At 37.2% G+C, this 25843-nt stretch overlaps 1 protein-coding gene across 5 annotated transcripts in view; it reads right to left on the bottom strand.

Moving 5' to 3' along the window:
* The window catches only part of TEX9 (testis expressed 9), a 205589-nt gene that overhangs the window by 52115 nt on the left and 127631 nt on the right, over positions 1-25843 (bottom strand). Inside the window, exons 1-3 of one of the 5 annotated variants that reach the window (XM_065547954.1) lie at positions 15093-15208; positions 14654-14745; positions 6817-6880 (exon numbers count right to left, since the gene is read on the bottom strand). Coding sequence is in view for 1 of the 5 variants with exons in the window: in XM_005559629.4 (XP_005559686.3) it covers positions 6817-6880; positions 14654-14745; positions 14847-14873 (183 nt within the window). In the remaining 4 variants the exon portion in view is untranslated. Of the gene's footprint in view, positions 1-6816; positions 6881-14653; positions 14746-14846; positions 14899-15092; positions 15209-25843 lie in introns of those variants that run through there. The other 4 variants (XM_005559629.4, XM_065547956.1, XM_045395501.2 and 1 more) reach the window with 4 other exon arrangements.

Here is a 25843-nt window from a genome sequence, read left to right as displayed (position 1 = left end):
AAATTCTATCAGATAAATTTAACAAAGAGATTGAAATAATTAAAAAGAACCAAGCAGAAATTCTGGAGTTAAAAATGCAACTGACATACTGCAGACTGCATCAGAGTCTCTTAATAGCAGAACCAATCAAGCAGAAGAATTAGTCATCCTGAAGACATGCTATTTGAAAATACAGAGGAGACAAAAGAAAAAAGAATGAAGCATGCCTACAACATCTAGAAAATAGGTTCAAAGGGACAAATGTAAGAGTTATTGGTCTTAAAGAAGAGGCAGAAAGAGAGATAAAGGTAGAAAGTTTATTTGAAGGGAAAGTATCAGAGAACTTCCCAAACCTAGAGAAAGTTATCAATGTTCAAATAAAAGAAGATTATAGAACACCAAGCAGATTTAACACAAAAAAGACTACCTCAAGGCATTTAATAATCAAACTCCCAAAGGTCAAGGATAAAGAAAGGATCCTAAAAACAGCAAAAGAAAAGAAACAAACAACATACAAACTTCCAATACATCTAGCAGCAGACTTCTCAGTGGAAAACATACAGACCAGGAAAGAGTGGCATGACATATTTAAAGGGCTGAAGAAAAAAAAATCTTTTACCTTAGAATAGTATATCCAGCAAAAATATCCTTCAAACATTAAAGAGAATAACAGATCTTCCCAGAAAAACAAAAGCTGAGGCATTCCATCAACATTAGACCTTCCCACAAGAAATGCTAAAGGTAGTTCTTTAATCTAAAAGAAAAGGATGCTAATGAGCAAGAAGAAATCATCTGAAGGTACAAAACTCACTGGTCATAGTAAACATACAGAAAAACACAGAATATTATAACACTGTAATTGAGTGTAAACTACTCTTAAGTAGAAAGACTAAATGATGAACCAATTAAAAATAATAACTACAACAACTTTTTAAGACATAGACAATACAATAAGACAGAAACAGTAACGAGTTAAAAACTAGGGAGATAAAAGTGTAGAGCTTGTATTAGTTTTCTTTTTGCATGTTTGTTTATGCAATCAGTGTCAAGTTGTCATCAGCTTTAAATAATGGGTTATAAGATAGTATTTGCAAGCCTCACAGTAACCTCAAGTCAAAAAAACATACAATGACCACACAAAAAATAAAAATCAGGAAATTAAATTATACCACAAGAGAAAATCACTTTCAATAAAAGGAAGACAGGAAGGAATACCACAAGACAACTGGAAAACAAATAATGAAATGGCAGGATTAAGGCCCTTATCAGTAATAACATTGAATGTAAACGGACTAAACTCATCAATCAAAAGACGGACTGGTTTAATGGATGATAAAACAAGACCCCATGATCTGTTGCTTACAAGAAACATACTTCACTTATAAAGATATATATAGACTGAAAATAAAAAGGGTAGAAAAAGATATTCTACACCAAAAAGAAAAAAAAAGCAGGAGAACCTATACTTAGACAAAATAGATTTCAAAACAAAAACTGTAAGAAGAGACAAAGAAGGTCATTATATAATGCTAAACAGGTCAATCCAGCAACAGGATATAATGATTGTATATATATGCACACAACACTGGAGCACCCAGGTACATAAAGCAAATATTATTTGAGTTAAAGAGAGAGCTAGACCGCAACACAATAATAGCTGGAGACTTCAGCACCCACTTTTGCCACTGGACAGATTTCCCAGAAAGAAACTCAACAAACATCAGACTTAATCTGCACTACAGAACAAGCGGGCCCAATAGACATTTACAGAACATTTCATCCAAAGGCTACAGATACACATTATTCTCCTCAGCATGAATATCATTCTCAAGTACAGACCATATGTTAGGTCACAAAACAAGCTGTAAAATATTTTAAAAACTGAAATAATATCAAGCATCTTCTCTGACCACATGGAATAAAACTAGACGTTAATAACCAGAACTTTGGAAACTATACAAAGACACAGAAATTAGATAACATGCACCTAAATTACCAGTGGGTAAATGAAGAAAATAAGAAGGAAATTGAGAAATTTCTTGAAACAAATGATAATGAAAACACAACATGCCAAGATCTATGGGATATAGTGAAAGCAGTACTAAGAGGGAAATTTATGCAGCTGTAAGTGCCTACAACAAAAAAGAACAAAACCTTCAAATAAATGACTTAGCAATGCATCTTTTCTTCCCTTTTTGTTTGTTTGTTTGTTTGTTTGTTTGTTAGTTTGAGACAGAGAGAAACTCTGATGCCCAGGCTGTAGTTCAGTGGCATGATCATGGCTCACTACCGACTGGACCTTCCTGGGCTCAACCATCCTCCCTCCTCAGCCCCGCAAGTAGTTGGAACTACAGGCGTGCACCACCACATCTGACTAATTTGTATTTTTTTCTAGAGATGGACTTTCACCATGTTGCCCAGGCTGGTCTCAAACTTCCAGGTTCAAGTTGCATGCCTTGGCCTCCCAAAGTGCTGGGATTACAGGCATCAGCCACCACATCCAGCCAGCAATGCATCTTAAAGAACCAGAAAAGCAAAAGCAAACCAAACCCAAAATTAGTAGAAGAAAAGAAATGAAGATTAGAGCATTTGAGATTACAGCATAGAGAATTTGAAATGAAGAAAAGATTGATGAAACAAAAAGTTTGTTTTTTTTAAGATAAGCAAAATTAACAGACTAACAAAGAAAATAAGGGAGACGACTCAAATAAATAAAATTAGAGATTAAAAAGGAGGCATTACAACAGACAATGCAGAAATTCAAAGGCTCATTAGTGGCTATTATGAGCAACTATATGTCAATAAATTGGAAAATCCAGAGGAAACAGATAAATTCCTAGACACATACATACAACCTACCAAGATTGAACCATGAAGAAATCCAAAACTTAAACAGAACAATAATAAGTAATAAGATTGAAGCCACAATAAAAAAAAATTTCCCAGTAAAGAAAAGCCCAGGACCTGATGGCTGCACTGTGAATTCTATTGAACATTTAAAGAAGAACTAATACCAAACCAACTCAAACTATTCCAATAATTGGAGGAGGAGGGACTACTTCCAAACTCATTTTATGAGGCTAGTATTACCCTGATACTAAAACCAAAGACACATCAAAAAAAGAAAACTACGTGCCAATATCTTTAATGAATATTGATGTAAAAATCCTCAAAAAATACTAACAAACAGAATTCAGTAATATATTAAAAAGATCATTTGTCATGACCATGTGGGATTTACCCCAGGGATGCAAGGACAGTTCAGCATACACAAATCAATCAATGTGATACATCATATCAACAGAATGAAGGACAAAAACCATATGATCAGTTCAACTGATCCTGGAAAAGCATTTGATAAAATTCAACATCCCTTCATGGTAAACACACTTCAAAAACTGGGTATAAAAGGAACAGACCTCAATACAATAAAAGCCATACATGACAGACCCACAGCTAGTGTAATACCGAATGGGAAAAACTGACCGTCTTTCCTTTAAGATCTGGCTTACTTTCACCACCGTTATTCAACATAGGACTGAAAGTACTAACTAGAGTAATTAGACAAGATAAAGAAATAAAGGGCATCCAAATCAGAAGGAAGAAGTCAATTATCCTCATTTGCAGATGATATGCTCTTATATTTGGAAAAACCAAAAGACTCCACCAAAAACTATTAGAAATGATAAACTCAGTAAAGTTGCAGGATAAAAGATCAACATACAAAAATCAGTAGTGTTTCTGTATGTCAACAATCTGAAAAAGAAATAAAAAGTAATCCCATTTACAACAGCCACAAATAAAATACCTAGGAGTTAATATAACCAAAGCAGTAAAAGATCTCTACAACAAAAACTATAAAACATCAATGAAAGAATTTGAAGAGGACACAAAAAAATGGAAAAATATTCCATGTTCATGGATTAGAAAAATCAATATTGTTAAAATGTTCATACTACCCAAAGCAATCTACAGATTCAATGCAACCCCTTGCAAAATACCAATCACATTTCACAGAAATAGAAAAAACAATCCTAACATTTATGTGGAACCACAACAGACTCAGAATAGCCAATGCTACCCTAAGCAAAAAGAACAAAACTGGAGAAATCACATTACCTGGCTTCAAATTATACTATGGTGCTATAATAACCAAAACATCAGAGTACTGGCATAAAAACAGACACACACACCAATGGAACAGAATAGAGAAAATCCAGAAACAAATCCATACACATACAGTGAACTCATTTTTGACAAGGTTGCCAAGAACATACACAAAGGGAAAACGGAATATCCACATGCAGAAGAATGAGACTAGACCCCTACCTCTTGCCATATACAAATATCAAATCAAAATGGATTAAATACTTAAACCTAAGATCTCAAAACAATGAAATTACTATAAGAAAACATTGAGGAAACTATCCAGGACATTGGAGACAAAGATTTCTTGAGTAATACCCCACAAGCAAAGATCACCAAAGCAAAAATGGACAAATGGGATCAAATAAAGTTAAAAAGCTTCTGCACAGTGAAGGAAACAATAAAGAGACAGCCCACAGAATGGGAGAAAATATTTGCAAACTACGCATCGACAAGGGAATACAAGGCAGAAAATATAAGGAGATCAAACAACACTATAGGAAAAAAAACTAATAATCCAATTTAAAAATGAGCAAAAGATGTGAATAGACATTTCTCAAGAAAAACATACAAATGGCAAACAGGCATTAAAAAGGTGTTGAACATCATTGATCATCAGAGAAATGCAAATCAAAACTACAATATCATCTCAACTCTGATAAAATGGCTTATATCCAAAAGACAGGCAATAACAAGTGCTGGTGAGGATGTAGAGAAAGGGAACCCTGGTACACTGTGGGTGGGAATGTAAATTAGTACAACCACAAAGGAAATAGTTTGGAGGTTCCTCAAAAAACTAAAGTTACCATATGATCCAACAATCCCACTGCTGCGTATAGGTCCAAAAGAGGGAAATCAATATATCAAAGAAGTATCTGCACTTCCATGTTTGTTGCAGCACTGTTTACAATAGCCAAGATCTGGAAGCAACCAAAGTGTCCACGAACAGATGAATGGATAACTAAAATGTAGTACATATACACAATGGAGTACTATTCAGCCACAACAAACAATGAGGCCCTGTCACTTGCAACAACATGGATGTAACTGAAGGTCATTGAGTGAAATAAGCCAGGCACAGAAAGACAAACTTCACATGTTCTCACTTATTTGTGGGATCTGAAAATCCAAACAACTTAACATATGGAGATAGAGAGTTGAAGAATGGTTATCAGAGACTGGGAAGGGTAGTGGGGGATGCAGGGGTGGGAAACAAGGATGGCTAATGGGTACAAAAAATATAGTTAGAAAGAATGAATAGTACCTAGTATTTGATAGCACATGTTTATTATAGTCAAAATAATTTAATTGTACATTTTAAATTAACTAAAAGAGTATAATTGGATTTTTTGTAACACAAAGGATAAATAGTTGAGGGGATGGATACCCCATTTTCCATGATGTGATTATTATACAATGCATTCCTGTATCAAAATATCTCATTTACCCCATAAACACTTACTATGTAATCACAAACATTAAAAAATTTAAAAAGAGAAAGTGAGTAAACAAAAATTAAATATGAGAAACCTTATATTGTTCGCTTCTGCAGGGGTAGGAATCCACTCCCCAACCCCTTTCCTAGCTTGTCCGTATTCTATTCTGTTTTTTATTTGCAGGGGGAGATTTTTTTTTTTTTTTTTGAGACGGAGTCTGGCTCTGTTACCCAGGCTGCAGTGCAGTGGCCGGATCTCACCTCACTGCAAGCTCCACCTCCCAGGTTTATGCCATTCTCCTGCCTCAGCCTCCTGAATAGCTGGGACTACAGGCGCCCGCTACCACGCCCGGCTAGTTTTTTGTATTTTTTAGTAGAGACAGGGTTTCACCGTGTTAGCCAGGATGGTCTCGATCTCCTGACCTCGTGATCCGCCTGTCTCGGCCTCCCAAAGTGCTGGGATTACAGGCGTGAGCCACCGCGCCCAGCCTGGGGGAGATTCTTTTTATGGGGCTCTCTGAGCAGAAAACGTAAGGAATCCGTCATCTACTATAACATGGGGTCCTTTTGTACAAGCATTTTCCTGCTCTTCAGACACCGGCAAAAACTAAAAAATGAAATAAAAATATTTTTAGTAAAACATTTAATTATAAATTAGTAAAATGTAATTATAAATTTAATTATAAATATTTTTAGTAAAACATCTACTTATAAATTATAAAATACAAATCTGTAACCATTATCAAAATACATTACTTGAAATGTTATATATTATACATTTCTTATTCCTAAATTAACAAATAATTGTAGATTTGTATAAGGCATTAAGAAAAAATATTGCCTAGGTTTCCTTCCCTGCTTCCATCAACTCCACTGTGGGGGACAGGAAGGACAGAAAGTAAGAATCAAAATTAGGTAAGAACTGGTAAAAGTTTTAAAGTAGACTCTACTCCTCTAAGGAGAGTCACTCTATCCTATCAATTAATAATGAGAATTTATAATGAGAATTTAGAAGACTGGAGCATCTAAATGGAAAGTACTTTTTCAGTGGCTTTTAGAAAATGTGTGCTTACTAAAAACATATACATATACACATTCCTATATCTGTGCATATACATTCATGTTCGGTTTGTAATAATTCATTGAACTGAACACACATGCTTTGGCTAGTTTTTTGTATATATGTCATATATCAAATGAAAAAGATAAAAAACTAGCATTTATATGGAATTATTAATAATTGTACATTTACTTACTATTATTTCCTTAGCTTGTCGAACCACATCAGCTGTTTTTGCCTGTAATTCTGCATTTAAACGCCTAAAAGCAGAAAATAATTGGGATATACTGAAGATCGTAACAAAAATAAAAATTAAACTTCAGCAGTTACACGTTATCAAGTGACCTAATCAACAAATGCCAAAATATACATATGGTATTCTTACTCTAAAATGAACACAGCCATTAAGAACTTATCCTCAACTCCCCATGATTCCTCCTTCCTTGTGGTAGGACCTCAAACACTAAGTGTTAGCCTTTCTGTGGCCCTCTACTAATTTCAAGTGAAGCAACTTACCTAATATATTTGGGAAGAATAAGCTGGGTGAGTTCAACAGAGTTGTTATTAGCCTACCTGCAAAGAATACAAGTTCTAATCTTGCTTCTCCAGAGACAGGCCCTGTTCTAATTGTGGGCAGAAGTGGGCAGGGTATGGGGGAGACCTGTTCTGGTTTGGGGTGTTGCTTTAACTGGGGAGCTAAATGTGAGGTTTAGTGAGCAGCCCACCAGCTGAGCTGTGAGGTGGCTCACACCTCAGCTACACACTTTAACATCAAGCTTCCTTGGAAATAAAGGTGACTATCTTGACCTCGACCTGTCACTCCTTTTTTAATTATGATTTTTCATTCTACCTGGAATCTAGCAAGACAAGGAATACTATTTAATTGGTCCTATATTAAGACTGCAAGAATGACATTATTATTGAAAGAAATTGTTTTTAAAGGAAAAACTGCCCATAATCCTACCACCACCATCCATTTTTATTTTTAATATTCCCTTCCAATTTTCATCTATAGCATATACACAATTTTGTACTGTTTGCCCACAGCAATATAAAAGGAATATCTATCTCCACATAATCTTTATAAGCATGTTAAACGGCAATGCAATTCAATAAATTGCAATGAACATAATGTACTGAACTCTGTCCCTATTGTTAAGTCCCCTTTTTCACTTTTAAAGGTTAACACCATAATAAACATACTCAAAAGCATATAACTTTTTTCTCCTGTTGAAATGTCACATTTCTAGAGCACCTAGGATCTTCTGAGGTTATGTGACGGAGACATAAGGATTTGAAAAATTAGTTATCTTGTTTTTCTTAGACATGTGATTCACAAGTAACACAAAACACAACCTCCAGCCCAAGGGAAAAAAAAGAAGAGGGAGATCAGTACCATATCCTTTAACAGTCTGAAGCTTTAAGAAATATTTTTATATCTTAGGATTACGTGGTCAAAAGAAAAATATCTAAGAAAGACTTAAAGGTGCCTTTAAAGTGCCATTACCTGATTTTTCAAATTTCCCTAACAAGGACTAGATCACAAGGACTTAAATGGAAGTTTCCAATTAATATAGTGGACCAAGATGACTGAGAAGACTATTCTACTCTAAATCCATGGACATGCCAGATAAAATGTAATGGAGGAAATATTGCTAAGCTCAAACTCAGGCAAGGGAAATGCCCTGGCACTAAGAATAAAGCAGCAATTCAAAGTGAGAGCAACAAACAGGAACAGAAGCCAAAATAGCTTAAAAGCTAGAATCTGATGCATGTGAGTCATGAAGGGATACACCTGTGAAACACAGACTACAAAAATTCTACACACAACCTTAGGTGAGCAGAAATGAAACTAGAACCATGGGTAGAAAAAGATTCTCTTGCGAGTAATTAAAACAAACAAGAGGGAAGTCCAAATTCATCTTACCTAAATGATACATGCCAAAACTTTAAAATAGAAGAAAGCTGATGTGGAATCAATGAAAACTTGAAACTAGCAAAGGTAAATTGAAAACCACCCTATAGGGACATTTACTCATCTAGAATATGTAGGACTCTCTCAAAAAGCAAATTGCTAATGATGATTTCAAAAAGGTAACAAATTGCGTAAAGAAACAAGCTGCGAAAAGAAAGAATCAGCAGACGTGAGGAAAGAGAAAAATTGTACTATAAGAAGAAGAGATAATATAACAATTCAAAAAAGATTTTAAAATTAGCATTAATTTGTAAAAAAATGCGTACAGAAAAAAACATTAGGCAAGAGCCAATTTTATCACAAAAAAATGCTGAATTAGATTGAAATAATAAATTACACAAATGAAAAACACAGTCACTGAACTTAAGAAGAACTCAAGGAAATTTGACGGATATGTTGAACAATATAATGGACATAGAAGGAATGAGTGAATTAGAAGGCAGATATAAAGAAATCACCTACAAGGAGATACAAAAAACAAGGGGATAAAACCACAAAAGACAGGTTAACATCCATTGAAGACAGATGTTCTGTACCTACTATAACAGAAGTTTTAGAAATCCCAGAGAGGCCCGGGCGCAGTGGCTCACATCTGTAATCCCAGCACTTTGGGAGGTGGAGGAGGGAAGATCACTTGAGGCCAGGAGACCAGCCTGGCCAACGAGGTGAAACCCCGGCTCTACTAAAAACACAAAAATTAGCCAGGTGTGGTGCTGCATGCCTGTAATCTCAGCTACTCGGGAGGCTGAGGCACAAGAATCGCTTGAACCTGGGAGGCAGAGGCTGCAGTGAGCCAAGATCATGCCACTGCACTGCAGCCTGGGCAACAGAGTGAGACTCTGTCTCCAAAAAAGAAAAAAAGAAATCCCAAGAGGAGTGAATGACAGTATTTCAAGAGCTAATGCTAAGAATTTCCCAAACTGAAGACATGGATCTCATGAAGAATAAAGAAAACAAATCCACCTGTGCATACATCACAGTGAAACTACAGAATTTTAAAGATAGAGAGTACTCCCTAAACTACCAAATCATTATTTTAAAAGAACAGAGAAAAAGTCTACCAGCATAATTATCTAAAAAGCTGACAGCAGATGGCTCATTAACACTTCCAACATTGTAACATTTATATTGTCTGTTGACAATATAAGGATATCTTTAATGGGCTGAGAAGGAAAAGTTGGCCATCTAGAACTATATTCAGATAAACTGTCATTGAAGAATAAGTGCAAAGTAACAATTTTCAAAAAGACTGGAGAGTTTAAGACTCAGGTTTTCACAGAAAATAACGAAGGGTCTACACTTCAGGAAGGAGGAAAATGAATCTGGAAAAAAAGAATCATGAAGATATCAGAAAACATGATAAATCTAAATTAGTACAGACTATAAAAATACATTGATGATTAACTGGGTGTGGGTGTATTCAAAACAACAAAGTAAAATATTATCTAACTTAACAGAGGAAACCAAGTTAAAGAATTCTAACATCTTTCCAAACCAGTAAAAATAAAGACATAATGAAAACCCATTCAGCCAGCAGAAGACAGACAAGAACCAAAGACAAGACATAATAGAAAACATAAAAAATAAGGTGGCTAAGACAATTTCAAGTTATGTAATAACATAAATAAATTAAATTCACTTATTAACAGGCAGAAATTATCAGACTGGTTATAAAAAGAATGCTCTTACTGATAAATGACATACAAAGTTTGAAAATAGAGGGATGAAGAAAGATATAACAGACACTGCATAATAATGAAAGGAATCAAGAAGATTTCAATAAGTCAAATAAGATACTCCCAAACAAAAATGGCCACAATCATAAGGATTTTTTAAAACTATAATTATAATTGATGATTTTTAATACACTTCTAACAGAAACCAATAAAGCTGCAACAAAAAAAAGCGAGGATACCGATGTCATGAAGAACAGATATAGAACAGATTAGACAACAAATAATAAATACATTTTCTATCAAAGAACACATAGAACTTTTACAAAAAGGGAACATGCACTTGGCCACAAATAAGTCTCAATACATTTAAAAACTTAATATATCAATTCTCTAATCATATGAAATTTAAAATAAACTAGGCTGGGCCTGTAATCCCAGCACTTTGGGAGGCCAAGGCAGGTGGATCATTTGAGTCCAGAAGTTAAACACCAGCCTGGGCAACACGGCGAAGCCCAGTCGCTACAAAAAATATGATACAAAAATAAGCTGGGCATGCTAGCACATGCCTGTAGTCCCAGCTACTCAGGAGCCTGGGAGGTGAAAGTTGCAGTGGGCTGAGATCACACCATTGCACTCCAGACTGGGCAACAGAGTGAGACTCTGTCTCAAAAAAAAAAAAAAAATTACCATGGCATGGTGGCATGCGCCTGTAGTCCCAGCTCCTCAGGAGGCTGGGGTGGGAGAACTCTTAAGCCCAGGAGGTCAAAGCTGCAGTGAGCCATAATCACACCACTGCACTCCAGCCTGGACATCAGAGCAAGACCTTGTCACATACAAACTTAGAAAAATAAAAACTAGACAACAGTAAACAAACAACCCTATGTGCTTGCAAACTAAAAAACACACTTCTAAAAATTACTATGAAAATCATATAATATTTAGAACTAAATAACCATAAAAGAAATATACATCAAAACAAGTCCTGGAATATAGTTAACCTATAGTTGAAGAGAAATTTAAAGACACAAATATATTTATTTAAAAATAAGAAAAACAATAAATGAGGTAAAGAAATTAAAAAACAAAAAATCAATCCACCCCAGTTAGAAGAGATCATTTGTCTTTATTTCTATAAAGATTAATGAAATTTTAACATCGCACAGATTAGCAAGAAAACCAAAGCTGGTTCTCTGGAAAGACCAATGAACAGATAAATCTCCCAGGAAGCTTGATAGAAAAAGAAAAAGACAAAACTAAACAATATTGGAAAGCTACCAAAAGGAGGGGTGTACATGGTTATGCATACAGTCAAGATTTCAAACGTACCACCATAGAGTCAGTTTATGCTAATATATTTTAAAACATACATGATATGAACACTTTTCTAGAACCAAAAATTATTTTAGAAATAACCAAAAACTATTCTAGAAATAGTACATCTAAATAATCATTAAAGAAGCTAAATTCATAGACAAAAAGAATCCCCTTGAAAAAAGAACACTAGACTCAGACAGTTTCACAATTTTAATCAAAGGGCAGAAAATCTGTAATTATAAAAAGCTTCCAAGAAAAGAAACAAAAAAGGAAAACTATTTGGCTTCTTTCATGTAGCCAGAATAATATTGATATCAAAAACGGAAAGGAAAAGAACTTGAAAAAAAAAGTTTAACACCCATTTCACTTTTGTTCATAGATGCAAAAAACCTACATAAAATTATAGCAATCATATCTAGCAGTCTTTAAAGTAAAACAAGAAACCTGCCTTTGTAGTTCAGTATGTTAAAACATTAAAGGAGGGGAAAAGAACATACCAATACCCGAATTAATTGGGGAAAAAATAAGTTTTGATACGTTTAACACTCATTCAAATTAGGAAATAAGGGGAAGAATTTTAAACATAATAAAAAGAATCTACCAAAACCCTAGGGAAAATCTCAAATGTAGTGATTATTAAAAGTGGGCTTCTCAAAATCATAAACAAGGAAGCTCACCATCACTTTTTCTGTTCCATATCACATGGGAAGTCCTAAACAGAGAAAAAGAGAGAATGCAGGAGAATTATCAAGGGACAAAATGATCAAAATTTGCATATAATTGTCTTCATCAAAAATCCAAGGGACTTCACAGAATGAATAAAAGAGCCCAGCAGGACTGAAGATCTGTGTGTATATAAATACAGATGTAGCATCAACATCCAAAAATTCTACATTTATAACCAATTAGAAAATGTAATAGAAAAAATTCCACTTATTATATAGCAACTAATCAGTACCTTGAAGCAAATTATATATGCAAGAATTTTATGTAGTAAAATGATAAAACACTATTAAAGGTCAAATAAATCCCATAAATGGAGAAGTATCATATTCATGGAAGATTTAATAGCATAAATAACTCAGTTATCTGAAAATTAATCTGTAAATCCAATGTGACTGGGATTTATGAGGGTGCTTGCCCTACCAGTTATCATGTTATCTTATTGTTAGCTATCTGTATTATAATACAGGAATGAAGCTTGAAAAATTTATCCACTTGAGCGATTACCATCTTCCTTAGTCTATCCTCTTAGATAGTGATTATTTCCTCCAACAGGAGCAGAATTGCAAAGGTTTTGGATTGAGGTCTCTGGGAAGTAGCATTCTAATGATTAATGCCAAGACAACAGGTGGCAAAACAGATACCATACTGTTATTTCATATTCTTACTTACAGGGATGGCCAGACATTTTACTCTTCTGCATGACACAGAAGTACTCTAGAAGATTCAGGTAGTGTAGGGAGTTACTCTGTTCATATGCTTCAGAGTGCACAACTCAGAGTACAGATGACAGAACAAGTAACAGCTGGCCACCATATAATACTGTTTAGCTATCTCGTTTTATAAAACAACTCGTGCTAGAATAGAATAATGGTCCCTGTATATTTCTCATTTTAAACAGGACTATATCCCTAACGATGCACCAGAACTAGGTGCAAAATACAAAATACACTCTCAAATAACTGAACAAATAAACCTAATCCAGGTATTTAATACTATATGGTTAATGATAATGAAAATAACCGTTTTGATTCAGACACAGCTGATAAAGAACTATATATAGAAAATAGATTAAGTTGCTTAAGTACACTTTTGAACTGGGATAATCTGCCCATTTCATAAGAGAGAAGAAGATATGATTATCTTCCTACTTGCTGTGGTAAATTGGTCGGTGTATAGTTCATCTAAACACAGTACCCTTCAGTTTTAATTTCAAATATGCTTTAATTTTAAATATAGATCATATGTAGATCATATGGTAACTCTAGTTTAACTCTCTGATACAAACTGCCAACTATTTCCAAATTTTAATCTAGTTATTTTATATTAAATTAAAAAGAAAGGGAGTCGTTAAAAGGCACTTTTTTATAAGGGTATATACGATGGCAAATAAAACAGGCACGGTCTCTGCCCTTAGAACTTACAGTCCAATGGAGGAGACAGACAAAAAGGAAATTCACAAATGAATTTATTGTAACAAATTATGCTAATTAGAAAGAAAAACCAGTGAGACAATGAAAAAGACCAACAAGGGAGCATACTTAGCATGGTCAAGGAAGGCCACTCACATTACAGGTTGAAGGCGTGTGTGACTGCCTTTTTCCAGAGACAGAAAGAAAACCTGGGAGTTTTCGGAACTAAAAGGCCAGTGAAGCTGGAGAGTTTTAGGATGAAAAGGGGAACAGGGAATAAGATCAAATACGGGAGGCAGGAGGAGCCACATCGATCAGAGCTTTTGAAACGCAACAGGAAACTATTGTACAATTTTAAGAAAAGGAATGATATGATCAAATTAAAAGATTACACTGACTGCTGTGTGAAAACTTGGGGATGAGGAGTGGAATGGGCCAAAAATGAAAGCACCGTAGTCAAGATAGTTGTAATTACACCGAGAACAGGTAAGAAAAGGAACATTTGAACGAGAACGGTAATTCTGATTGCAGTGGGAAGCATCCTTTCAATTTAGAAACCAACCTAAAGGAAATTTACCCAAGGTAAACTCTATGAACTTGAAATTAAGCGAAATAACCTAAACTATCAAATGAACTATTTGCGGCAATTCCTGCTACCCGAATAACTTTCAACAGTATCTTGCTGTTTACTTGAGCTACATTTCAAATTAAACAACATGTTTACTTGGGCTACATTTTCGCCCACTTCAAATATCTTCGAATACGCAGGCGAACTACTCAGATCAGAGATAAAAGGATCAACGGCAGGTGAACGAGATGACGAGAAGGGAATGCTGCAGAGTGAGTGGTCCCGAAGATCCAGCCAGTCTCCAGGAAAAAAAGCCTCATTTAGATGAAAGAAAGAAGGAAAAGCTCAACCGCTGAATTTCTTACTTATATTCTTCCTCCAAGGCGAGGAGGTCGGGTCCAGGTGTAGAGGGTTGCTGAACGGGTGGCGGGAGCGGAGTCCCTGGAACGCTGCTTCTCTGTAAAAGAGCCAGAGACTTTCAGAGCCAAAGTTAAAGGAGGTTAGGCGTCCTAGTCGCCGGAGCCTAGACGCTCCCCAGGAGCCTGGAGTCGAACTGACCGTAAGACCCAGACTTCGCCCCGCCATCTTTGGCGACTGCGACGCGGTTACCGAGGCAACGACGCATCTTCCCGCGAGAGTTTCCACATCCCGGGCAGCCTCCAGCCCGGTCGCCTACGCCTTCCCACTCCCAAATTCTGTGCGGAGAGCCGGGCGAGACTCTGGCAGCCGCCCCGGCCTTTGCTCGCACCACTCGACACTGCCCCAGTAACCCAGGAAGGCTTCTTAACTGGAAATTCGACTTACAGCCGGTGTAAATTCTCAACTTGGGGGTTGGAGGAGTTTCAGCCCAAAGAGGCAGGTCCGTTGCTGCTACTCTGTAGAAAGCAAGCTGATGAGGCAAGTTCCTCCCTGTTGTGCTCTTCAAACCGTTAGTGGCTAATCCGACCTTCACCCCTTTTGCTTAAAGTGAACTCTTCAGTGGAATTCAGAAGTTTTGATTTCTAATTTTTGTTTACAGCATGCATGGCTAAGACTCAGGCTCTCAAGTTAGTAAACCTAAATTCTTATCCTGTCACTGCCACTTACTAGTTATATGGCCTTGGGCAAATCACTCTGTATCTCAGCCACTTCATTCGTCAAATGGGAGTGAGAATAGTGCCCACTTGACAGTTACTAGAAGCAGATGAATTCGTGCTTAGGATCATGCCTGAAACACGTAAGCAGTTAATTATTTCAGTTGTTTTGGAATAAAATTGACATCCGGAAATAAACCGTGATATGTATGGTCAACTGATCAAGGGTGCAAGACCATTCAATGGGAAAAGAATCGCCTTCAACAGATGAGGAGACAACTGGATATACAAATTCAAAACAATGCAGTTAGACCCTTACCTCACAACATATACAAAAATTTAAATGTATCAAAGACATAAACTTAGGAGCTAAAACTCTAAAACTCGTCAAAGAAACTGTTGGTGTAAATCTTTATGACCTTGAATTACAATTCTTAGAATCCTTGATGGATTCTTAGATATGACACCAAAAGCATTAGCAAAAAAAAAAAGAAAGAAAGAAAAAAGAGCCTGGGCACGGAGGCTCATGCCTGTAATCCCAGCACTTTTGTAATCCCAGGCGGAGGCGAATGGATTACCTGAGGTTGGGAGTTCAGGACCAGCCTGACCAACATGAAGAAACCCTGCCACTACTTAAAAAAAAAAAAAAAAAAAAAAATTAGCCAGGTATGGTGGCTCATGCCTATGATCCCAGCTACTCGGGAGGCTGAGGCAATAGAATTGCTTGAACCTGGGAGGCAGAGGTTGCAGTGAGCTGAGATCGCACTCCAACCTGGACAACAAGAGTGAAATTCTGTCTCAAGAAAAAAACAAAAAAGAAAAAAAAAAGAAAAATAGATGAACTAGACATTATCAAAACTAAAAACTTTTTGTTTCAAAAGATACCATAAATAAAGTAAGAAGACCACAGGAAAAGGGGAAATTCTTGCAAATTATATATCTGATAAATAACTTGTATCTGGACTATAAAAAAAACTATTAAAATTCAAAAATAGGTGAGTGCAATGGCTCATGCCGTAATCTCAGCACTTTGGAGGCTAAGTCAGGAGGATCACTTGAGCCCAGGAGTTCCAGACCAGTCAAGCCAACACAGTGAGACCCCATCTCTACAAAAAAAAAAGGAAACAGATAAATAAAAATTAGCTGGGTCCAGTGGTACATGCCTGTAGTCCCAACTACTAGGAGACTGAGTTGGGAGGATCGCTTGAGCCAGGGAGATCAAGGCTGCAAAGAGCCATGGTCACACCACTGCACTCTAGCCTGGGTGACAGAGTGAGACCCTGTCTCAAAAAAAAAAATTTTTTTTAAAGACAACCCAAGTTAAAAATGGGCAAAGAATCTTCAATAGGGACTTCTCCAAAGAACATATACAAGTAGCCAAAAAGCACATGAAAAGATGCTCAATATTATTTGTCTTCAGGGAAATGAAAATTAAAACCAAAATGAAATGCCACTTGACACCCACTAGAATGGCTATAATCAAAAAGATGGACAGCTAGACGCAGTAGCTCCCACCTGTAATCCCAGCACTTTGGGATGCTGAGGCGGGCAGATCACCAGAGATCAGGAGTTTGAGACCAGCCTGGCCAACATGGTGAAACTCCATCTCTACTAAAAGTACAAAAAATTAGCCAGCGGTGGTGGTGCATGCTTGTAATCCCAGGTACTCAGGAGGCTGTAGCTGGAGAATCGCTTGAACCCAGGAGGTGGAGGTTGCAGTGAGCCGAGATCGTGCCACTGCACTCCAGCCTGGGTGACAGAGGGAGACTCCGTCTCAAAAAAAAAAAAAAAAAAAGGATGAACAATAACATGTGTAGAGGAGGATGTAGAGAAACTTGAACCCTCATAAACTGTTAATGGGAATGGGAAAAATTGTGCAGCCACTGTGGAAAATGGTCTAGCAATTCCTCAGTAGTTTATACACAGAGTTACTACACAATCCAGCAACCAGCAGCCACTGCTAGGTATACCCCACGCAAAATGAAAACACACCCACATGAAAAGTATATATACAAATGTTTATATCAGGATTATTCATAGCAGCCAAAATGCAAAACGAACCCATAATGGTCATAAACCGATTAGTGGTTGAATAAAAAGTGGTATATTCATACAATGGAATATTATTCAGAAACAAGAAAGAATGAAGTACATATATACCACAATATGGATGAACCTTGAATATATTATGCTAAGTGAAAGAAGCCATTCACAAAAGACCAAGTATTATCTAATTTCATTAACAAAAGATCACATACTATAGGATTCTATTTCAATATGACAACATATTGTAGAAAATGTCCAGAATAGGCAAATCCATAGTAACAGAAGTAGATAGTAGTTGTCTAGGCTTGGCAGATGATGGAAGGTTAGCTAAGGAGTTGCAGGGTTTGGGGGGTGCTAGTGAAAATATTCTAAAATCAATTGTATTGATGGTGTACATGTCTGTGAATACATTTAAAGCCAATAAGTAGTACACTTTATATGGGTAAATACAGATATGTGAAATGAATCACTCAAGCTGTTAAAACGTCTTAAAAATAACAATTATTTACAACATCAAGGGATAAAGAAAGGAATACTATGCTAGCACTAATCAAAAGGAAGCTGGAGTAGCTATATTAATTTCAAACAAACATGACATCAGAACAAGTAAAATTATCAGGGACAAAGAGGAGCATTAATGATAGAGGTCAATTCTCCAAGGGGATAGAACAATCCTGGTGTATATGCTCCTAACAATAGTGTCAAAATGCATGAGGCAAAAACTGATAGGACTTGCAAAGAGAAATAGACAAATCCATCATTATATTTGGAAACTTCAACATTACTCCTTCAGTAATTAACAGGTTAAGCAGGCAGAAAATCAGCAAGAGTTGCTCTGGACAGCACCATCAATCAACTTGATCTCATTGACATTTATAGAATACTCATTTCAGTAACAGCAGAATACACATTTTTCTCAAGGTCACATGGAACAGTCACCAAGCTAGAAAACATTGTACCCATAACACACTTTAATAAATTTAAAAGAATAGAAATTATATAGTTTAGGATAGCTGTAACAAAGTACCACCAAGTGAGTGGCTTAAAACAACAGAAATTTATTGTTCCATGGGTCTGGAGGCTAGAAGTACTAAACCACAGTATCACCAGGACTATGTTTTGCTTGAAACCTGAAGGGGAGACTCTTTCTTTGCCTCTTTCTAGCTTCTGATGGTAACTGTCACTTCTTGACATTCCTTGGCTTGCAGCTGCATCACTACAACCTCTCTTTGCCTCTAATCATGTAGCATTTCCCCTCTGTGTTTCTGTCTTTGCATGGCATTCCTGCTTTTCATAAAGACTCCAGTAGTATTGGATTTGGGCCACCCTAATGACCTCATCCTAATGTAATTACATCTGTAAAGACCATATTCACAGGTACTGGGGGTTAGGAATTCAATATATGGTAGGGAGGGGGGGGTGGCACACTTTAACCTATAACAGAAATTATACAAACTGTGGTCCCAGACCACAATAAAACTAAACTAAAAATCAATAACAAAACAGCTGGAAACCCACAAAATATTTGCAAATTAAATTCATACTTCTAAATAATACATGGATCAAGTAAATATCTAGAGGAATTAAAAAAACATTTTGGGCTGGGCGCGGTGGCTCATGCCTGTAATCCCAGTACTTTGGGAGGCTGAGGAGGGAGGATCACAAGGTCAGGAGATCGAGACCATCCTGGCTAACACAGTGAAACCCCATCTCTATTTAAAAAATACAAAAAATTAGCTGGGCATGGCGGCGGGCGCCTGTATCCCAGCTACTCGGGAGGCTGAGGCAGGAGAATGGCATGAACCCAGGAGGCACAGCTTGCAGTGAGCCAAGATCACGCCACCGCACTCCAGCCTGGGTGACAGAGCGCGACTCCATCTCAAAAAAAGAAAAAAGAAACATTTTGAACCAAATAAAATTTGAAATATAACTTATCAAAACCTGTGGAATGCTATGAAAGCAGAGCTTGGAGTGCTTAGCATTCAATGCATGTATTAGAAAAGAAGAAAAATCTAAACTCAATCTAAATGTCTACCTTCAGCAGCTAAAGGAAAAATATTAAACTTAAAGAAAGCAAAAGAAAAGTAACAATAAACATTAGAACATAAATCAATGGAACTGAAACAGGGAAACAATAGAGAAAATCACAGAAACCAGAATCTAGTTAAAATCGATAAACTTATAGCTATGCTAACCAAGAAAAAGAGAAGATCCAAATAACCTGTTCTGTGTTCTTTTCTGTGATGGTCAGGTGTGGCCATGAGAGGAAAACAACGTTTGTTATACTCACAGGTTCTAGAAATAGAAAGCATGCCATGTCATATAGGGTTACATGGGGAAGCCTTGGGGTAGTCAGGAGACAGAAAACAGGAGCAAGAGAAAAGCCTGGACTAGAGCCTCTATTGGAGTTTCCACAGGAAAAGCAAGGTAGGGCAGAGTAAACCAATTAGGATTGGCTAGTATGAATAATTTCAGATGGCCTCGTAGTATACAGGTTGTCCTTAGTAATCTGGTACATAGCTCTGCAATGGCTAAGACAGAGGAAGGCCTGTTGTATATGGGCCAGACAGGGAAGGTAAGGCTTCATATTAGTTTTTTACATATCAAAGCCATGCTCCCTGGCTAAGCCCTTTTGCTTAGCTAAGAATTGGCTTGCCCCAGGAGGGAGCAATTTTTCCCAAGCCAGAAAGGATTTTTTTAAGATGTCAAAACATCATAATATACAGAAAATTTAAAAATCTAAACAATACAGTACCAATATTAGAAATGGAATATAAGTCATCATCAGTTGTCCCATGAAAATATAAAGGATAATAAAGGAATACTATGAACTCTATTCCCCAACATTTAATAAATTAGATGAAATGGACCAATTACTTGAAAGATACAAACTACCAAAACTCATGCAAGGAGAAATAGATAATCTGAGTAGACAAGGACATTGAATCAATAACCTTCCAAGAAAGAAATCACCAGTTCCAGATGGTTTCTCTGGTGAATTCTAACATACATTTAAGGAAGAAACACCAATTCTACATAATCTTTTTCTGGAGGCAGAAGGAACACTTCCCAACTCATTCTATGAATCTAGCATTACCCTAATACTAAGAGCAGTTAAAGACATTATAGGAAAACTACAGACTGATATCCCTCATGAAAATAGATTTTTAAATCCTTAACAAAATTTTAGCCAATATAATCCAAAAATGTCTAAAAAGGATTATGCAACACAATGGAGTGGGATTTATTCTCAGTATACAAGGATGGTTCAATATTCTAAAATCAATGAATTCAGCACATCAAGAGGATAAAGAAGAAAAATTATATGATCATATAAATTCATGCAGCAAAAGTGTTTGACGAAATCTAGCACCCTTGAAGGTACAAACTCTCAGGAAACTAGGACCAGAGGGAAATATCCTGAAGTTGATAAAGAACTTCCACAAAATATCTACAGCTTAATGGTGAGAAACTAGATTTCTCCCTAAGATCAGGAACAACACAAACATGTCCTTTATCATCATTATTATTTAATATTACATCTGCAGTTCTAGCTAGTACAATAAGACAATAAAAGGGAATAAAGAGTATACAGATAAGGAAGGAAGAAATAAACCATCTTTGTGTATAGATGACATGAATGTCTATAAAGGAAATTTTTTTAAAAAGGAAAATCCGAAAGAAGAAATAAAACTCTCCTGTAACTAATAAAATGATAAAAATAAAATTTGTGGATTCATAGAATGGACAATACGATAGTATTCAACCTTAAAAAGGAATGAAATTCTGAGACATGCTACTACATAAATGAACCTTGAAAGCATTTTGCTAAGTGAAATAAGCCAGACACAAAAGGACAAACATTGCATAATTCCACTTATTCAAGGTGCCTAGAAATGGTTAATTCACAGAGACAGAAAATAGAGTTTACCAGGGACTAGGGAGAGAGGAAGTTAGGGAGTTATTTTTTCATGTACAGTGTTTCTGTTTGAGATGATGAAAAAGTTCTGAAAATGGATAATGATTATTAAATTATTGCACAACTTTGTGAATATATTACACTTAATACCACCAAATTGTATATTAAAACATGGTTGACATGGCAAATTTTATGTATATTTTACCACAATAAAAATTTCCAGTAGAGGGGTATCCTATAAAATATCCAACCAGTACTCCTCAAAATTGTCAAGGTCATCCAAAACAAGGCTGTGAAACTGTCACAGCCAAGAGGAGTTTAAAGAGACATAACAGCTTTGTAAAGTGATTATATTAGTCTGTTCTCACACTGCTGTAAAAAATACCCAAGACTGGTAATTTATAAAGGAAAGAGGTTTAATGGACTCAAAGTTCTGCTTGACTGGGGAGGCCTCAGGAAACTTACAATCATGGTGGAAGGGGAAGCAGGCATGTCTTACATGGCAGCAAGAGAGAGCAAGTATGTGAGAGAGGAAATGTCAGACACTTATAAAACCATCAGATCTCATGACAGATCACTCACTATCACGAGAACAGCATGGGGGACACCACTCCCATGATCCAATCACCTCCTACCAGGTCTCTCCCTCAACACGTGGGGATTATGGAGATTACAATTCAAGATGAGGTTTGGGTGGGAATACAAAGCCTATCAGCATATCAATGATATACTGGACCAAACCCTAGAATAGGAAAAGACATAGTAAAAAACAAGGAATTCTGAATAAACTTTGGACTTCAGTTAATGTATCAGTAACGTACTAATTTCAACAATTTAACCATATTAATGTAAGATCTTAATAACAGGGAAAACTAGGTGCAGGGTGCATGCGAACTCTATGTATGATAGTCTTAGTTTTTCTGCAAATGTAACACTTCTAAAAAAATAAATCTTTTTTTTAAAAAAGTTAAAAGGGGTTTTTTTCTTCAACAAAATTGTGAGCTAGATGATCTGGGACACACTTCCACTGCACAACAACCAAATTCTGAAAAAAAAAAAAAAAAAAAAAATCCTTATCTGCATTACTGAACTTGAAGAAAGCAGGAGAAATTTCCATGTGTCCTCCTGACATCTCATTCTCAAGATCTCTTCCCCACAAATAAACAAAACCTTCTGATAGTATGCAGTTAAGAATAAAAACATTAAGCTGAGAAAATGCCCAGGGAATTGTATTCAGAAAACAAGGTTTACGCCAACAGCAATATGGAAGAGCTGAATCTGAGACCTCTGTGCTAAGTTAAAAACCAAAAGAAGGTACAAGTCGTTTAGACTGGTAGTGCCCCAATGGTCGTAGGAGATTCAAACACAAATCTTCTTCAAGAAAACGTTTCTAGTTAAGCCCACTAGATTCCCAGGTTAAGATTAAGAAAATGCGAGTTCACCAACAAAAATTACCAGACATAAAGGAAGTAAGTCACCATAAGTGCAAAATTAGAAGCAATAACAAATATTCGGACTTTCAAGAAATTCAGATATTAAAATTTTGTCAGCTGTGAAATACAGAAAATCTATTTTAAAAAAATAGAAATAGGCGGAGCAAGATGGCCGAATAGGAACAGCTCCAGTCTCCAACTCCCAGTGCGAGTGACACTGAAGACCAGTGATTTCTGCATTTTCAACTGAGGTACTGGGTTCATCTCACTGGGGAGTGCCGGACGATCGGTGCTGGTCAGCTGCTGCAGCCGGACCAGCGAGAGCTGAAGCGGGGCAAGGCATCGCCTCACCTGGGAAGCGCAAAGGGGAAGGGAATCCCTTTTCCTAGCCAGGGGAACTGAGACACACAACACCTGGAAAATCGGGTAACTCCCAACCAAATACTGCGCTTTAAGCAAACAGGCACACCAGGAGAATATATCCCACACCTGGCCGGGAGGGTCCCACGCCCACGGAGCCTCCCTCATTGCTAGCACAGCAGTCTGTGATCTACCGGCAAGGCAGCAGCGAGGCTGGGGGAGGGGTGCCCGCCATTGCTGAGGCTTAAGTAGGTAAACAAAGCTGCTGGGAAGCTCGAACTGGGTGGAGCTCACAGCAGCTCAAGGAAACCTGCCTGTCTTTGTAGACTCCACCTCTGGGGACAGGGCACAGTAAACAATAACAAAAGCAGCAGAAAACTCTGCAGAGGCAAATGACTCTGTCTGACAGCTTTGAAGAGAGCAGTGGATCTCCCAACACAGAGGTTGAGATCTGAGAAGGGACAGACTGCCTGCTCAAGTGGGTCCCTGACCCCTGAGTAGCCTAACTGGGAGACATCCCCCACTAGGGAGACTCTGACACCCCACACCTCACAGGGTGGAGTACACCCCTGAGAGGAAGCTTCCAAAGCAAGAATCAGACAGGTACACTCGCTGTTCAGCAATATTCTATCTTCTGCAGACTCTGCTGCTGATACCCAGGCAAACAGGGTCTGGAGTGGACCTCAAGCAATCTCCAACAGACCTACAGCTGAGGGTCCTGACTGTTAGAAGGAAAACTATCAAACAGGAAGGACACCTACACCAAAACCCCATCAGTACATCACCATCATCAAAGACCAGAGGCAGATAAAACCACAAAGATGGGGAAACAGCAGGGCAGAAAAGCTGGAAATTCAAAAAATAAGAGCACATCTCCCCCGGCAAAGGAGCGCAGCTCATCGCCAGCAATGGATCAAAGCTGGACGGAGAATGACGTTGACGAGATGAGAGAAGAAGGCTTCAGTCCATCAAACTTCTCAGAGCTAAAGGAGGAATTACGTACGCAGCGCAAAGAAACTAAAAATTTTTTTAAAAAAGTGGAAGAATTGATGGCTAGAGTAATTAATGCAGAGAAGGTCATAAACGAAATGAAAGAGATGAAAACCATGACATGAGAAATACGTGACAAATGCACAAGCTTCAGTAACCGACTCGATCAACTGGAAGAAAGAGTATCAGCGATTGAGGATCAAATGAATAAAATGAAGCGAGAAGAGAAACCAAAAGAAAAAAGAAGAAAAAGAAATGAACAAAGCCTGCAAGAAGTATGGGATTATGTAAAAAGACCAAATCTACGTCTGATTGGGGTAACTGAAAATGAGGGGGAAAATGGAACCAAGTTGGAAAACACTCTTCAGGATTTCATCCAGGAGAACTTCCCCAACCTAATAGAGCAGGCCAACATTCAAATCCAGGAAATACAGAAAACGCCACAAAGATATTCCTCGAGAAGAGCAACTCCAAGACACATAATTGCCAGATTCACCAAAGTTGAAATGAAGGAAAAAATCTTAAGGGCAGCCAGAGAGAAAGGTCGGGTTACCCACAAAGGGAAGCCCATCAGACTAACAGCAGATCTCTCGGCAGAAACTCTACAAGCCAGAAGAGAGTGGGGGACAATATTCAACATTCTTAAAGAAAAGAATTTTCAACCCAGAATTTCATATCCAGCCAAAATAAGTTTCATAAGTGAAGGAAAAATAAAATCCTTTACAGATAAGCAAATGCTTAGAGATTTTGTCACCACTAGGCCTGCCTTAAAAGAGCTCCTGAAGGAAGCACTAAACATGGAAAGGAACAACCAGTACCAGCCATTGCAAAAACATGCCAAAATGTAAAGACCATCGAGGCTAGGAAGAAACTGCATCAACTAACAAGCAAAATAACCAGTTAATATCATAATGGCAGGATCAAGTTCACACATAACAATATTAACCTTAAATGTAAATGGACTAAATGCTCCAATTAAAAGACACAGACTGGCAAACTGGATAAAGAGTCAAGACCCATCAGTCTGCTGTATTCAGGAGACCCATCTCACATGCAGAGACATACATAGGCTCAAAATAAAGGGATGGAGGAAGATCTACCAAGCAAATGGAGAACCAAAAAAAGCAGGGGTTGCAATACTAGTCTCTGATAAAACAGACTTTAAACCATCAAAAGAGACAAAGAAGGCCATTACATAATGGTAAAGGGATCAATTCAACAGGAAGAGCTAACTATCCTAAATATATATGCACCCAATACAGGAGCACCCAGATTCATAAAGCAAGTCCTTAGAGACTTACAAAGAGACTTACACTCCCATACAATAATAATGGGAGACTTCAACACTCCACTGTCAACATTAGACAGATCAACGAGACAGAAAGTTAACAAGGATATCCAGGAATTGAACTCATCTCTGCAGCAAGCAGACCTAATAGACATCTATAGAACTCTCCACCCCAAATCAACAGAATATACATTCTTCTCAGCACCACATCGTACTTACTCCAAAATTGACCACGTAATTGGAAGTAAAGCACTCCTCAGCAAATGTACAAGAACAGAAATTATAACCAACTGTCTCTCAGACCACAGTGCAATCAAACTAGAACTCAGGACTAAGAAACTCAATCAAAACCGCTCAACTACATGGAAACTGAATAACCTGCTCCTGAATGACTAATGGGTACATAACGAAATGAAGGCAGAAATAAAGATGTTCTTTGAAACCAA

The sequence above is a fragment of the Macaca fascicularis genome, chromosome 7, assembly GCF_037993035.2.
Source record: "Macaca fascicularis isolate 582-1 chromosome 7, T2T-MFA8v1.1".
NCBI classification, from domain to species: domain Eukaryota; kingdom Metazoa; phylum Chordata; class Mammalia; order Primates; family Cercopithecidae; genus Macaca; species Macaca fascicularis.
Note: the sequence above shows the minus strand (reverse complement) of the source record. Positions and strands in the feature narration are given on the sequence as shown.